This window comes from Ylistrum balloti, unplaced genomic scaffold (assembly GCF_031769215.1).
Source record: "Ylistrum balloti isolate Yb309-2 unplaced genomic scaffold, AGI_CSIRO_Ybal_v1 Utg370386, whole genome shotgun sequence".
NCBI classification, from domain to species: domain Eukaryota; kingdom Metazoa; phylum Mollusca; class Bivalvia; order Pectinida; family Pectinidae; genus Ylistrum; species Ylistrum balloti.
The window spans coordinates 445,879-460,213 of record NW_026782268.1 but is presented as its reverse complement, the minus strand read 5'-3'; the positions used below and the strand labels follow the sequence as shown (position 1 = coordinate 460,213).

The following is a 14,335-nucleotide window of genomic DNA, read 5'->3' as shown; positions in this document are numbered from 1 at the left end:
GGGTGGAATATCCCTATCCTACATACACACATAATGAAAGAGTATTTTTCTCTCATATCTTTACCAAAATTTTGGGAAAAGGACAGTCGGTCGCCCATTACCTTCATTTTTTTCATTTTTTTAATCCAAAGTTTTTATAAAAAACGAACTGGATATTCTTAACGATCATACCCATATTTTGCAAACTTTCAATTTGCTGTCAAATTTCAAACCATTTTCCGGTATATTGCAGGATGAATATATTATTCGCAGATGAAACAAAAAACAAAAATGATCTCTGTGTGACTACATAGTATGTGTAAGTAAATATCCGCGAAAAGAAATTGTTCCGTCAAATACTTCAAAGAAATCAACAAGGAACGGATTTTTATAATTCAACATATAGCTTTATCATCAAAATAACATATTTGATCATTTTAAGAAATATATCAATGTATCTTTTTACTGTTTTAACATTTTTTCAAAATACTGTGACGCTGACATGACGTCACCATAGTCAAAGGAATTCCATTCATAAATTCAAGGCGTGACGTCACACGATCTCCTACTCCGAGGAGTAGCTGTCGCTCTCGATCACCATGATTCGACGACGTTTGGGTGGTGGAACATTTGTGGTGATATTTACGGTGATTTGGCAATTTTCAATGTGAGAACCAGCAAACAAGGATTCGATGCGAGTTTCAGATTGTTTCTGTGATACAGGATTGTAGGTGTTAACCGTGTTTTCTTGTTGTGATGGCGATGGTAAACACACTGTGACATCAGATGTAGGCCTAGTAAGTGTTGAAGTTGATGAAATGGTGGCAGAGGATGGTGTTCGGTTTGATGGAATTAATTCGGAGCTTTTTGTGTTTGACAACATATTGAAATCTGTCATTCAGTGTCCTGTAATTATTCATCGACTGTGTGTTTTTACGACCCGTGACATAAACCTGCAAGCTATCGGGTACATGGTTATCGGTCATTTTTTGTACAAGGGATTTTCGGACGCTGTAAGAGTTGTCTCCCCTGAACACATTACTCCGCGCACGTGTTTGCCCATTTAAGATAGAATTTTCTTACATAGCTATCTTACATGGGCAAACTCTATCCAATATGGCGGGATATGACAGAAAAACAAGAAAACTTTGGTGAAAGTCTTGAGCAATTTCTGAATACTGAATGCAATGCTTGACGTCCAAGATATTGTATTTACTGCAAATGAATTGGACAATTGCCTGTAAATGTTTGGATGAGAGAGTCGCAATATTTTTGTTTCAGCTGTCAATCCACTCATGAAGTTATATACCTAATTCGTTAGACAGAACATTTCTATCTCTGAAATGATAATTTAATGTCACTTTTCGCATTTATTATGTTATTGATATATTTACATTTGTATTGACTCTTCTCATTTCTGAATTTTAAAGATTTGCATATCAAACGAAAATGTAAATATCAGCATAATGATTGCGCATAAGGGCACTAAATCATCATTTCAGAGACAGTAATATTTCTGCTCGCTGGAGGTAACCTGCAACATTTCAATGAGGGCTATTTGAGTTGTTGGTTATAAGACCAAAGCATGAAATTGTCACTGTCTTCTTGATTTGTTTTTGTTTGTCGTCTTCATCGTTTGTCATACTTACGCATAGCTTGATGTCATCGGCAAACTATTAGTTTGAAACAACGTCAGTAACATTGTTTAGGAAAATTAAAAACAGAATCGGACCGAATGCATTGCCTTGCGGAATGCCGTAACAACCACGGGCCCAGTCAGAAGCCTCCCCGTTTGATAACACTCTTTATGTTCGAACAGGAAATATTTTATCAATCCTAGAAACTTTGCTTTGGTTCCATATCCATGAAGTGTGTCGAAAACTTTTGTAGTCCAAGTATAGTGCATCAATGCTGTTTTTGTTGTCTGACTGTTCAGTTCAAATATTCATTATAAAGTTTAGTTTAAACATATTTTATTGCCAAAACAACAAGACAAATGGATTGGGCACAAGTTATATCAACATTATCGACGCCCTCTCCCATCAATATACATATAAATTTTAAGGCAATGGCATACAAGAACAACATAATGAAGTATGATATACATGTAACAATTAACACATCATTATAATTTTATACCAAGCTGGTTTCTTATCTTAAAGTGTAAATCTATTGCTGGACCTTATGTAAATTTGCACTAGATTAAAGATATTTTTATTAAGTTTTAACGGTAATTGTCTATCCCCAGAAAGTAGTAGTTCTATGTCAATGTCATGATTAATATTTGATGCGTTTAAATTATTCAGCATTGTTAGTCTCTGATTTTGATAATTGTGACAAACAAAAAAGAAATGATGTACATCTTCACAGGCAAATTATAAAGATCAGTTAGTTGACAGGCGAATAACCTTTCCTAACACCATGTTTAAGTGTTTGCTGTTTAGCTTGTTTTCATCCATGTGTTCAACGATTTCGTCCCTCACTAACTTTCAAAGACTTTTGATGCAACTTTTCTGCTTTTTTCCCAAAGATAGCTAATAAATTGGTAAACGTTCAGACCTTTGGTACAATATAGCTGTCAGAGTGCATGATCCACTTCGCAGTGTCACACAATAAATTCTCATTATTGAATAAAAAAACAAAGATATTGTTTGAAGAGAATTTCTGCCAAGAACGTTTTTTCCCTCCACTTTTTATGCCATTTGACCCATTTGGTTAAGATGACCATTGGTCATTTCTATAATGTTTCGCCTGTCGTCATGTCATTTTTATTTCTTGTTGCCTCTCCGGGATTTCAGGGATTTGGTTTTAAATTTTGTCTGTCATAAGTCTAAACAGATTTCAAACAAACATGGCCCGAAACACTATTCGATGAGGAAAATCTTAATTAATATAACTGATTCTAAGGGTTCTATATGTTATTATGTGTCGGTGATTTTAGTATATGATCAGTCATCACATTTGGAATATTGTTCTCTGAAAAAAACGCAAAAAAAAATAATTTGATGGCCAGTGTGGGGGTCGAACCCACGACATTCGCGTTATTAGCACGACGCTCTAACCGACTGAGCTAACCGGCCTTGTTGACAAAGGGGAGGATTTGTAAAATATATAAAATTCACTTTTAAACATCTGTCCATCGACTCCAAGTGGGCTTTTTAGTTTATTCAAACTTCTTCACTACGGTAGCAGTACACAGGTTTCTCGGCGTGGCCATGGAGTGATTTTTTTTTGTTCATTAGATTACCCCATTATAAAGACATTAAGTAAAATTAAAAAAAATAAATTTGTACTAAAATTGGTCTTGTCATGTTAAAGTGGACAATTTGGGTTTTCATTTTTTTCAGAATAATATTTTAACTTTGTGTTGGAGATTACTATTTGGGTAATCTCGAATCTGTGTCTACAAACCAAAAGCCAACTTTACAGGAAGTGAAATTTTCATAGTGTTTATATGTAGTCATGTTTTGAAGGATTTCTTAGTTGGAATTTGCTGAAATGTAAGTATTTTGTTGCCATTACAGTGTTGTTGATTTCAAGATGGTTGTTAAGTAATGAAATAAAGGTATTTGAGAAAGTTGTAGTGTTAGGTTGGAATTAGCAGTATTTTTGCATTTATGTTATTTGACTATGTAGGTAACTCTGGCAATCACATGTTAGAAATCAGAGGAATTTTTTTATTTACACAAATTTTATCTCTGTACTATTTATTTAATTGTTATGTAGTTTATAAATATATATACATGTAACGATGTATTTTTCATAACCAATCTGCTATACCTGTATATCTCAAACATGATAAATGATTTCAGGAAAAATGCAAATCAACTGTTTCCTGCTACCTACATTAATTAATAAGTTATGTCCCTTGAAATGGCGGGAACCATCTGATAACTTTCTAAATTATGTGCCTCTGAGATACATGATATCTAAATATATATATATTCTTTTGTCTTCGTTTTACTGCTTTAAAGCTATCGAGCCATAATAAGTTTCTCTGTCATCTAGAAGTGAATACCAGCGGATTCTTAACGAGTCATGTGATTATCGATTGCCCATATGTAAAAGCATGTCCAATCAAATCTCTCGTCACAAACACTATTCGGGAGAAACTGTGACGCACATGTCGGCATGTTTTGTGGTCCACGTTGGTAACTACAATGTCTATGTGATACGGAAGGTTCAGTTTAAACTAGTGTGTGCATACTTTATAACACAGAATTACTCGACAAACTACCAAGCACCTCACTCTTGGCTCCGGATACGCAAGTTGCCTGTAAAATGATGGCAGACACCGCGGTCTCCGCTAGGTATGCGTAGATGGTAAACGTGGAAGAGACGCCGGCTTGTGACCAGAGACGTACATGCTACTATGGTATTACATCTCTGGTATGGTAAACAGCCAGTGTTCAGAATTGGAATGGTGTGCTAGTGTATAAAATTGACTTAAATGATAGACATTTTGGTAAACCTATTAATTTTTTTTCATAATTACATAAACATCATGTGTAAGTGGACATTGCTCAATTTCATACACGTTTCACTATTTAGAAGCCTGAGTTTTTCTTTATTTTCACATTTACACCTGTAGTGTAAAAAAGACCAAAAGCACAATATATTTTGAACTAAATATTGGACACTATGAATACAGATATAGCTTAAAGCATCGCCAAACACGTGGTATACACGTGTTTTGAAGAACATGCACTAGCTTACTAGTTGACATTCTTGCTCCAGACGGAGACTATATAACGTGTTATATACGTCTCCGCTTCAACTTCGCGATTTATTTTAACCCCGTTTTAAAGAATGTATTAAATGTATGACCATGCTCTCATGTCCAAACACTCCGATAACATTTTAAGACATATGCTTTGCATTATAAAATCAAATGTGTGATATTATTCTGAGATCAAGGAATGAGGATCATGATTATTTAGGTTTGAATAAAAATAAAATTTTGCATGTTATATGTTGTACGATGTTGATGAGAAATAGGCCAATGGTTACAGAACTAGAGTATTTTTATAGCTCTCCCTGTACAGTTTTAAGCATAATTCTTTCAAACTATACAGAACTCAAGGGGTCTCATTGAAAACATGCAGTGGAAACTAAAACTATATACATGTATTCATAATATAGTGTTTAACTTCATCCGTTAATTTATCTGGGGCACTCAGCTGGTAGAATTTTCATACTAGCCTTGTGGTAAGTGCATGGCTCTCGATCTGCCAGATTTGGGGCTGATATTCGGCCCCATTCCCAATGCAAAATAGTATCTTTTTTTTCCCAATTTAGACCCAAAGTTTTCCCAATTCTAAGGAAAACACCATTATTTTTCCCGATTCTAAGGGCCCCAGGCCCCAGTCCCAAAATGGGGTGTGAGAGCTCTGAAGTGTATGTGTTAGCCGAGACATAGCTATAGTTTTACTTTATGAATTGTTGTTACAGCCCATGGACTACAGAGTCAATCCTCCTGAAAGACTTCGATTTAGCCGATTTTGGATGTCTCGATGGAAATGACCATGAAACTGTGGCATTAAACAACAGTTATGATCGGTAAATATATCTGTCTTTGATCTGATTTCTTGACCGAAAGACTAGCTGAGAAATGCACAATTTGCATATGTTTTTAAAAATGTTTTGAAAGGATCCTATCACACAAGTGCCATGTTAGCATGAATTGATATTTTGAAAAAAATTGTACTGATTCTTGTTATTAAAACGACAATTTTTTCTGAGTATTCAGGGGTGTAAGGTAATTAAATAATTTTGAAACTTAAGTTTTGGTATGATCCAAATTTGAAAATGTATTAAATTAACTTTACTTTTTCAGTGTGTGGAAGCAGTCTTCTTTGCATAGCCACCAGAATCTATCCACAGGGACAAGTGCAGCAAGCTCCGACTGTAGTGATGAACACGATCTATATCTAGACATCGATGCAGATTTGAATGAACATCTTTTTGGAGACATTTCCACTTCATTATTGAACATCATTCAGGACACAGATGTCTCAGGTACAAAAAGTACTAAGTGTTTTGTCAGTTGCTGATAATAGTTGTGATTTTTTATTGCATCCGACAATAGCAAATCTTTCCAGGGATCAGTCTAGGATATAGGGAAAAGAACCCTTTTTTTGACTAGGGAAAAATAGCATGGGTTCCAAAGGGTTACAGGAGGAAGCCTCCTGGGCTGAAAACTACTTAGTTTTTTTAGCATTTTGCAATTGACAACTTTGGAATAATGTAAGATTTTTTTAAAAATACAAAATATACAAAATCTATCAAATTCTGCTCCATAGAACTTCAATATCAAAATGTAATCAACGCTGAATAAGGGAATATATTGTAATATTTAACAGGAACATTCTGCAAGAGGGGAATTTTAGCTGAACTATATAACACCAGTAGTAAAATAATCCTAGATTGATCCCTGTCTTCCTATATTTGACAGAATAAAAATGCTTGTGAAATTGTGACTATATACTAGCAAAGTTTAATTTAAAGGATTTTGAGTTTCATGTTGATAACATTCTTAACTGATTTTAAAAAAAAATGATTTCAACAAGATTTATATAGTGTTCATACTTAATGTCAGTAGTGTATGAGTATGTAGAAAGTTTGATGTTGGGATGGTAAACAAAGTTAGGATGTATCGTCTAATTAACTATAAGTGATTGGTATAACTATCAAAAAGCTATCATTATTGTTGGAGAAAATTGCTATAGGAATTACTATTACAATAGTTTTGAAGTTGTCTAGTTTTATTACCTTATATTAAAGTAACATAAAAGATTAATTGATTATTTACATGAGTCAGTTATGTAACACTATCTTCATTGTCTTGTTAATGTTTTTTTTCAAAAAACAAGTCTGAAGTTGTATTGACTTCTTTGATATGATTTTGTCAGTCTTGGACTTTCGTTGTTGCACTTCCACAATAATATTCCAAGCAGTGGAATTTTTATCAAATTTGATATTGATCATGGATGGTGAGTCATTATATTTCTATGGGCTTCACTACTGTGAAGAACAGTATTCTGAACACATCTGTCATATTATAGTATTGGTTGGTCGAGTGGCGCAGTGGTAATGCACTCGCCTTTCACCTAGCCGACCGGGGTTCGATTCCCGGTACAGATGTGAAAAGGTAAGGGGTCACCTGCCCGACCACGTGGGTTTTCCCCTGATACTCTGGTTTCCTCCCACAATAAGACCCCTTGCGCGCTTACATCCGGGCCAACAAGAGTGATTAGTATAAGTTGACATAACTTGTTTCACAGTTGTTGTAAAATCAATAAAGTTTATATTATATTATAGTATTTTTCATCATGCCAAACAAAGGTGACATGTTATTTTCAGAAGTGGAAATAGAATTTAAACATAAGGAATATGTTATATGAGCCTTCTGTCTTAAATAGCTAATTGATTTGTTTCTCACGAATTTCAGAAACAATTGCTCTTGCTCAGGATTTTGACTGGCAGAGTATCTCCTGTGATTCCTCTAATACGGCTGCTACGTCAGAGATTGAAGATAATCTAAACACCAGTTGCTCAGAAGGGGATATAACTCCAACTAAAAGTCATAGTAAAGTTTCATCAAACTCAAAATGCCGTTCAGAGACATTTACAGACAGCATAAAGTGGTATGTATAATCAATATTACAAATGAAATTTAATGTGTAATATGAAAAACTGTAACAGCAAGGTATAATCTTAATTTCAATCCACTAAATCATTTTATCTCAAATTTCTAATATGTTGTCTGCTTTCCATATTTCATGTCTCAGTAACTTATTAATTGAGGGATTAATGTCATTAACTGTGAAAAAGTATTTCAAATTTGGTAAAATTAAGATGGAAATGTAGCAACATCTCCATTTTTTCTTTCTCCAAATTTATTTGGTTTAGTTGAGTGTGAAATTTTTACACAATTAAAAGAACAGATTACTTGAACAGAATTTTTTGATCGTTGTTGTCTTGCTCACCATTCTAAGAATGGTTCTTACTTAACATTCTGTTTGGTTTTACACAGGACATGTCTGAGTCCTGAGGAGCGAGTCCAAGTGGTGGAGGATCTTAGTCATATTGTTAGTCGGGAATTAGGACTACGAGAACAGATGGAAGTGATTCGGATCATCAACCCTTCAGCTAGTGTATCTCCTACAGACACCGAGTTTGTCATTGGTATGTCAGTTCTGTCTGTCCTCCATGAATCCAGATCAGTGTTCTTGATAGTAGGGTAGCTTAGGATCTGTAATGATGTCTACTTCTTTACAAATTGAGATCAACATTAACAACTTGATCGGTTTTCATTAAAATTAGAACCAAATTCATACCAGAAATTACCTATTGGCAGTTTTGATTCAAGGTGTTGAAGTCAGAAGAATTTTTGGGTTATTTTAAGAAATGGAAGAATTTCAGATGGCCCTTTTGATCACAATTCAAAAGAGGGATAGGTTGGTAAAACTGAATGACATACAATACCATAAGGATTACATGTCTATTGTAGAGCTGGACTCCCTGAACGATGAGAAGTTACAGAGGATAAGAGAGTGTGTATGTAGACATGCAACAAATCAGTGTAGCCCAGACAGCTCACAAGAAGATAAATTTACTCCTAGTAAAAAGTTTGACAAGGTAAGGAATTTTGTAAAATCATCACCAGCAAAAATATTCTGAACATCTGGTATATGATAATGTGTGCCCAATGAGCAGTTCCATATCCCATAAAATTTTGATATCTAAATTTCGAAGTACCAGTGTTAAACCTTGTGTGTGCAAAGTGATTGAAGTTTGATGTATTTTTGCATGAGACCCTGCTCAGTTTCTAATGGGAAGCAGTCTCTCCTTTAAAACACTTCAAAGATTCAGTAATATTACAGATCTCTGTTTTGCATCGAGTGTTGTTCACAGTTAGGCACTACCGTTTCTTCCTGTTAACAGCTGTTGTTGAGAGGATGCAAAGTTAGTGCAATATAAAGAAACCGGTAATAACTACTAGTGCTATTTGTCGAAGTGTTGTACTAGATTTAATGCCGGCTAACAGCTGACAAGTTTCTGTTCTGGTGTAGTAGCGGTCTTGCTTTGTCTGAACTTAACAAATCTCGTTCAACTGACCTGAGACTTTTGCTGAAGTAATTGTGCCAAATTTCTGGAGTTTTCCTGTCTTGAGATGACAGAAAGGTCGAGAGTCCTTTTAAATTAAGAAAAAAGTCTTACTAAAGCAAAGGTTTTTATCCTGTTTTCATTTTATTGTTTTTTGTGGTGGGGGAGGGAGGACGGACTAATGGGGTTAAAGGGATATAGTATTACCCAATTCACCCCCAAATCTTTAGGGTCATATATAGATATCATATTATATCTAATATGAACTTCTTAAGAAGCAGTCACTTGAACAGATTTTTGTTTGTATAGGAGCCATGGGGAATTCACATTTTACTGACATTTCCTTGTCATTATGGGGAGAGGTGCTGGAGCACAATACCATTCATTGCCTTGTTTCAATGTTGGGCTCTTCAAATTACATTTTATCAATAGTTTTCTTTGTCATTTCATATTGTAAACATATTTTGTCCACTTTGTTTTGGTATGTTATGCAAAGTTTTCAGTTTAGATCCTAGTTGTGCATGTTAATGTGGAGAAGAAGATTGCCACCATGTACTGAGGATGTTTGATTTTTAACTTTTTTAGGTTAGGTATTGCTATTTCTGAAGAACAATGGAAGAGATTGGTTTGAATGGTTTCCATAACGTTCAGTATAATCCCATGTTTTGCAGCATAATTCTAATGGGTTATTTCTAAGAATGCTGGTGGAAAATAAACTTAAGTATTGCCTATCATTCCTTTGTTAGGTATTGAGCGGCATTCACTTTCTGGCACTACCGTTTCTCCCTGTTAGCAGCTGTTGTTGAGAGGATGCAAAATTGGTGCAACATTAAACAACCCGCAGTAACTACTAGTACTGTCTGTCAAGTGTTGTACTAGGTTTAGTGCTGGCTAACAACTGTTCACAATAATTCGTATTGTTTGTCTTTTGATAAACTTGTTCTAGAATCTAAACAGCTTTGACAGAAGCTTAATATATGGAATAATTACACGCAGTTAAAAAGGCCCAATTTCATTTGATTGACTTGCTTTATAACAGAAACTTAAAACACGTGAAAGGAGAAGTCGACAGAAAGCCATCAGACAGCGTCAGCGAAAAGATTACAGACAAATGCTGAAAGAGAAACGCAGTGGGTTATTTGTGAAAGAGGAAGTGCTATCACTTACAGTTGAAGATCCTGGCAGTTTGCCTGTAGATGATGGAGATGGCGATATAGACATTCTGGGATAACCCTAGTGTAAACTACCTAGCTGTAATTAGACACACATTGCATGGTCAGACTTATTATTGGTGTCATTTATAAATTATTGAGACAAGCCAATGTTGGGGTGACCAATTATCCTTCATTATTATCAATGATACAACATATATGTTATGTCCTTAAAATATGTTACGATGTCCTCATTAGATTTCAGAAAATGAGAAAACCTTATTATTTTAACATACGGGAGAAGAGTACTAGTGCTACCTTCTATATTTGTTAAATTTACAATTTAGTTATATTTTCTATGCACGGAGAGCTAATTTTGAAAATGTATCATCTGTTTTAATTTTTTATACACCTGAGTGTTAATATTGTAGCACTTTAATAAGTAATAATGCTGCTATGATGATAGTGCTACCTCTGTTCTAGCAAGTGTTCATTGAAGTCTGTAATTTTTTTTTCCTAATATAGATTTTATTATAAGATATACATGGAAGCACCCATCCATTATTTACTATACACAGTACTGCCATTGGTTAGACATACTCCCTATACATCAATTTGTACAACCCAAGCAATAATAATATATAAACATGACAAAATTACCAAAATTGGATTTTCAAAATGACTTTTAATACATAATCTTGAACATAAAAAAATTTGCACATCAGAAACAATGCCTTTATACAGTATAGAAAAAGTTTAGATATTTTTGTACTTGAACTGGTGTAAGTGACATGTATGATTATATTATATCTAACGGGACGCCAGAGATGCAGAAATGTTGTAGATCACATTAGCTTTTTTTCAACATTGTGGTTTTAATTAAATATTTAGTGCGTGTATATGAAGATAACGTTAACATACTGATTGTTTGCACGGCAAAAATGCTCCCTTTTGTGAACATTTTGATATAGAATTCGTCAACTCTATTGGTTGACATACAACACCAGTAATCAAAATGATCCCAATTAATTTGATAACTTACAAGATAAAAACGTTAAGCACTACAAAATTAGTGTTGGTAATTTTTTTTTCAGTTTTTCTAGAATGTAAGAAACATTTCTGTTGAATGATCGAATGCCCAAATTGTTAAAATTGTAGTGCTCTTTTTTATACTATTGAACCGTATTGTAGAAATGGGAAATAATTTTGTTTATATATTTGTTATTTGTCATGTGTAAGCTTACAACCCTTCAATTTGTGAAGCTTACTAAGGTTAAAACTGAGTAGTTAAATGACCTGTATGATCAATGATGGTTTGATAGTTTTTTTTCTACATTTTGAATGCAGTGTGTTATTTCCTACATCCTCTCCTTACATTTCTGGTGTTTACACCTCCTTGACTTAAATATGTGTAAACTGGGATATACAGTAGTATACTTGTTACATACCTTAGGAACCTGTAGTTGTGTGCTTAAAATGTATTTTTAGATATCAAAAACAATGCCTCTTTTCTGATCTCTGTGTGTGTACATTGTCCGAAAAAATGGCAATACAGAACTGCACTGTTTACAGTGAATGCTTGTGTCTGTTGCCGTTAACTGTAAAATTATAATTTGTATGAGGATGTTTATTTCTGTTAAATTGATACTTGTTCTTAATCCATGATTTTTTTTTTGTCCACAAATGAATAAATGTGAATAAAAATGGACATGGATTGCAATACTATCAGATTTGGTGAACAGGATATGTGTGAAATTAAGTACCAATGAGAACAATGGCGTCAAGATACAGATCATTATGATAATATCATGTTGTGCTTGGGATAAATTTTTCATTCCTTAAATTTAATGAAAACTCATGTTTTCTAGACAAGGTCTGTCTTGGTTTTTTTTCTTTTTTTTTGTAAATGTACATGTAGCAATGCTCAGAAATGTGTGTCAGTCTGCATTACAAAATTGGAATGGATTTCCACCCTTATTATACTATGTTGATACTTGTGTTTTGCATTCGTTATATGCCCTATATTGTATCTCCTATTACTATTTTATCTATCAAAATTGCCTGATGTCAACCTTTTATGAATTTTGATAATAAGTCTTACCATGCCAACAAATCAGTATTTGTTTGTTCAGTGTGTCCTGGTAGTGTTCATCACCTCAGTCTGAAATATCACTATCATTTCTATCATAGATATCATAAAACTTCTTTAAGCCTTCAAATTATATTTTTCATACTGCAGTTCAGCTATATTCAAATATTTTAAACGTCAGTTTTTAACATGTTATAGCAAATTTGAAATTTGCGCAAAAATGAATATGCTCTTCCAAAATTATTGCTTTCTTAACAGAAAATAAGATGAATATTAATAAGTTCACAACCTCTTCATGTTTTTCCCTTTGGCTGGACCTGAGGTTGAAGATGTTACCAAATGCAGTTCATAAATATTACTGGAAAGCATGACACTGTAAGGACTGGGCACAGTGCCAAGTAGCCTGACCTCCTGACCTTGTCTCTTTGAGATGTGCAATAGATCATGATTTTTTTCAGACTTGATGGCGTAGTCCATGACACACTGGACATGAATAAACAAATAAATCTTTGATTGAAATTTGTGTTGTTTTGTTTGTATGCATACCTTTTAAGCCTGCCTTCATCAGATGTGGGGTATTCAAACTGCCCTAATACATGGTCCGACTGTCCATCTGTAAACAATACTTATCACTATTGAGAAGTACAGGGTAGGTCTTTCTCAAAAATGCTGATGTAGGTTCCCATAGAACCTAATTATGCCTTTTTAGCCCACCATCATCACATGGTGGTCTTTTCAAATTGTACTAGGTCCGTCTGTATTTTGTTATCACCATTTCCTGAGAAGGACTGGATGGATCTTTCTCAAAGTTCCTATGTAGGTTCTTCAATGTCACAAGTTGTGCCTGTTTGCTTTTGGGACTGATCAGGAAAGTAAAATCGCCGACTGGCGGCCATCATGGATTGTGACTTTGAATGATTTTTATCGCTATTTCTTGAGAACTACTGCATAGATTTTTCTCAAGGTTCATGTGTATGTTCTCCTTGATCCCAATTTCTGCCTGTTTGATTTTTGGACTTAGAATATATATTGGAATCACCCTGTCAGACCGTCTGTCTGTCCGGAATATTGTGTCAAGTGTATCTAAAACGTTTGGCATACTACATCAATATTATATAGAAGTTGTGCCCATTCACCTTTCGTTAATTTCGACATTTGGAAGAGTTACGCCCCTCCTTGTAGATATTCTATAGAATTTTGTGTCTAGTAAATATAATGAAGTACAGAAGCAATGTTTCTCAAACTACATACCTATAATGTATAGTTGTTACCTTTCACTTTTCATTTACACTTCATCAAATGTTGCAGCTAATTATAGCCTATAACTTGACATATTAGGAGTTCCGAAACCGTTACCATGAAAACAGTTAGGAGCCTTCTCACTGGTCGAAATTAAGATATTATCTTACTAAGTTAAAATTGGTATAAAAAGGTTTAGGGGGATGACAAATACAATGATAACATTTCTGGGAAAAATTGTTTCTATTTGGTTGCCATGGTGACCAAATGAAGACCTCTCGGAGGAATTTTGTTGTGAACAACCCCTCCAAAACTATTGTTGATTGGGGAGCATGGAGTATTAGTCGGCCATCCTGGGGACAGTCTAGATATTGTTATTTTAGCAAAGGATTAATTTTAAAATTTTGTTGGTAAGAGCAAAACCGGAGAAGGGAAAAGATCCAACGTGCAAAGAACAAATAGAAGCCAAACAATTGTGGGCGCCAAAATCCCTGTGTTATCTCTTGTTGATAATGTGACTGATCACAAAAATGCCATCTTGGATTTTTACAAAGAAAGTTTGTGATCGTTATTCCTTGAAATATAATATGGATCTTTCCTAAACTTTAGATGAAGTATCTCCTTACCCCCTGGTTGGGCCCTTGAAAATATTCAACTTTTGAAGAACAAATGACTAAACCGTTTTGACAGTGAAGGTTAAGGCGAAAATGAAGGTCAGAACGACCTACTCATGGTACCCATACAATTAGTATTAACTATTTTGGCGTCA

At 34.4% G+C, this 14,335-nt stretch overlaps 1 protein-coding gene and 1 non-coding gene across 2 annotated transcripts; one reads left to right on the top strand and one right to left on the bottom strand.

Moving 5' to 3' along the window:
• Positions 1 to 2,985: 2,985 nt before the first annotated feature.
• Positions 2,986 to 3,059, bottom strand: Trnai-aau (transfer RNA isoleucine (anticodon AAU)). Its single transcript has one exon. It is a non-coding gene; the product is annotated as a tRNA-Ile (tRNA).
• A 1,060-nt stretch (positions 3,060 to 4,119) lies between these two features.
• LOC132554224 (protein FAM199X-B-like) lies at positions 4,120 to 12,846 on the top strand. Its single transcript, XM_060218530.1, has 7 exons — positions 4,120 to 4,289; positions 5,431 to 5,538; positions 5,816 to 5,997; positions 7,430 to 7,625; positions 8,015 to 8,166; positions 8,492 to 8,619; positions 10,127 to 12,846. The coding sequence occupies exons 1-7, from the start codon at positions 4,261 to 4,263 to the stop codon at positions 10,316 to 10,318; spliced, it is 987 nt and encodes a 328-aa protein (XP_060074513.1). The 5' UTR covers positions 4,120 to 4,260; the 3' UTR covers positions 10,319 to 12,846.
• Positions 12,847 to 14,335: the final 1,489 nt, after the last annotated feature.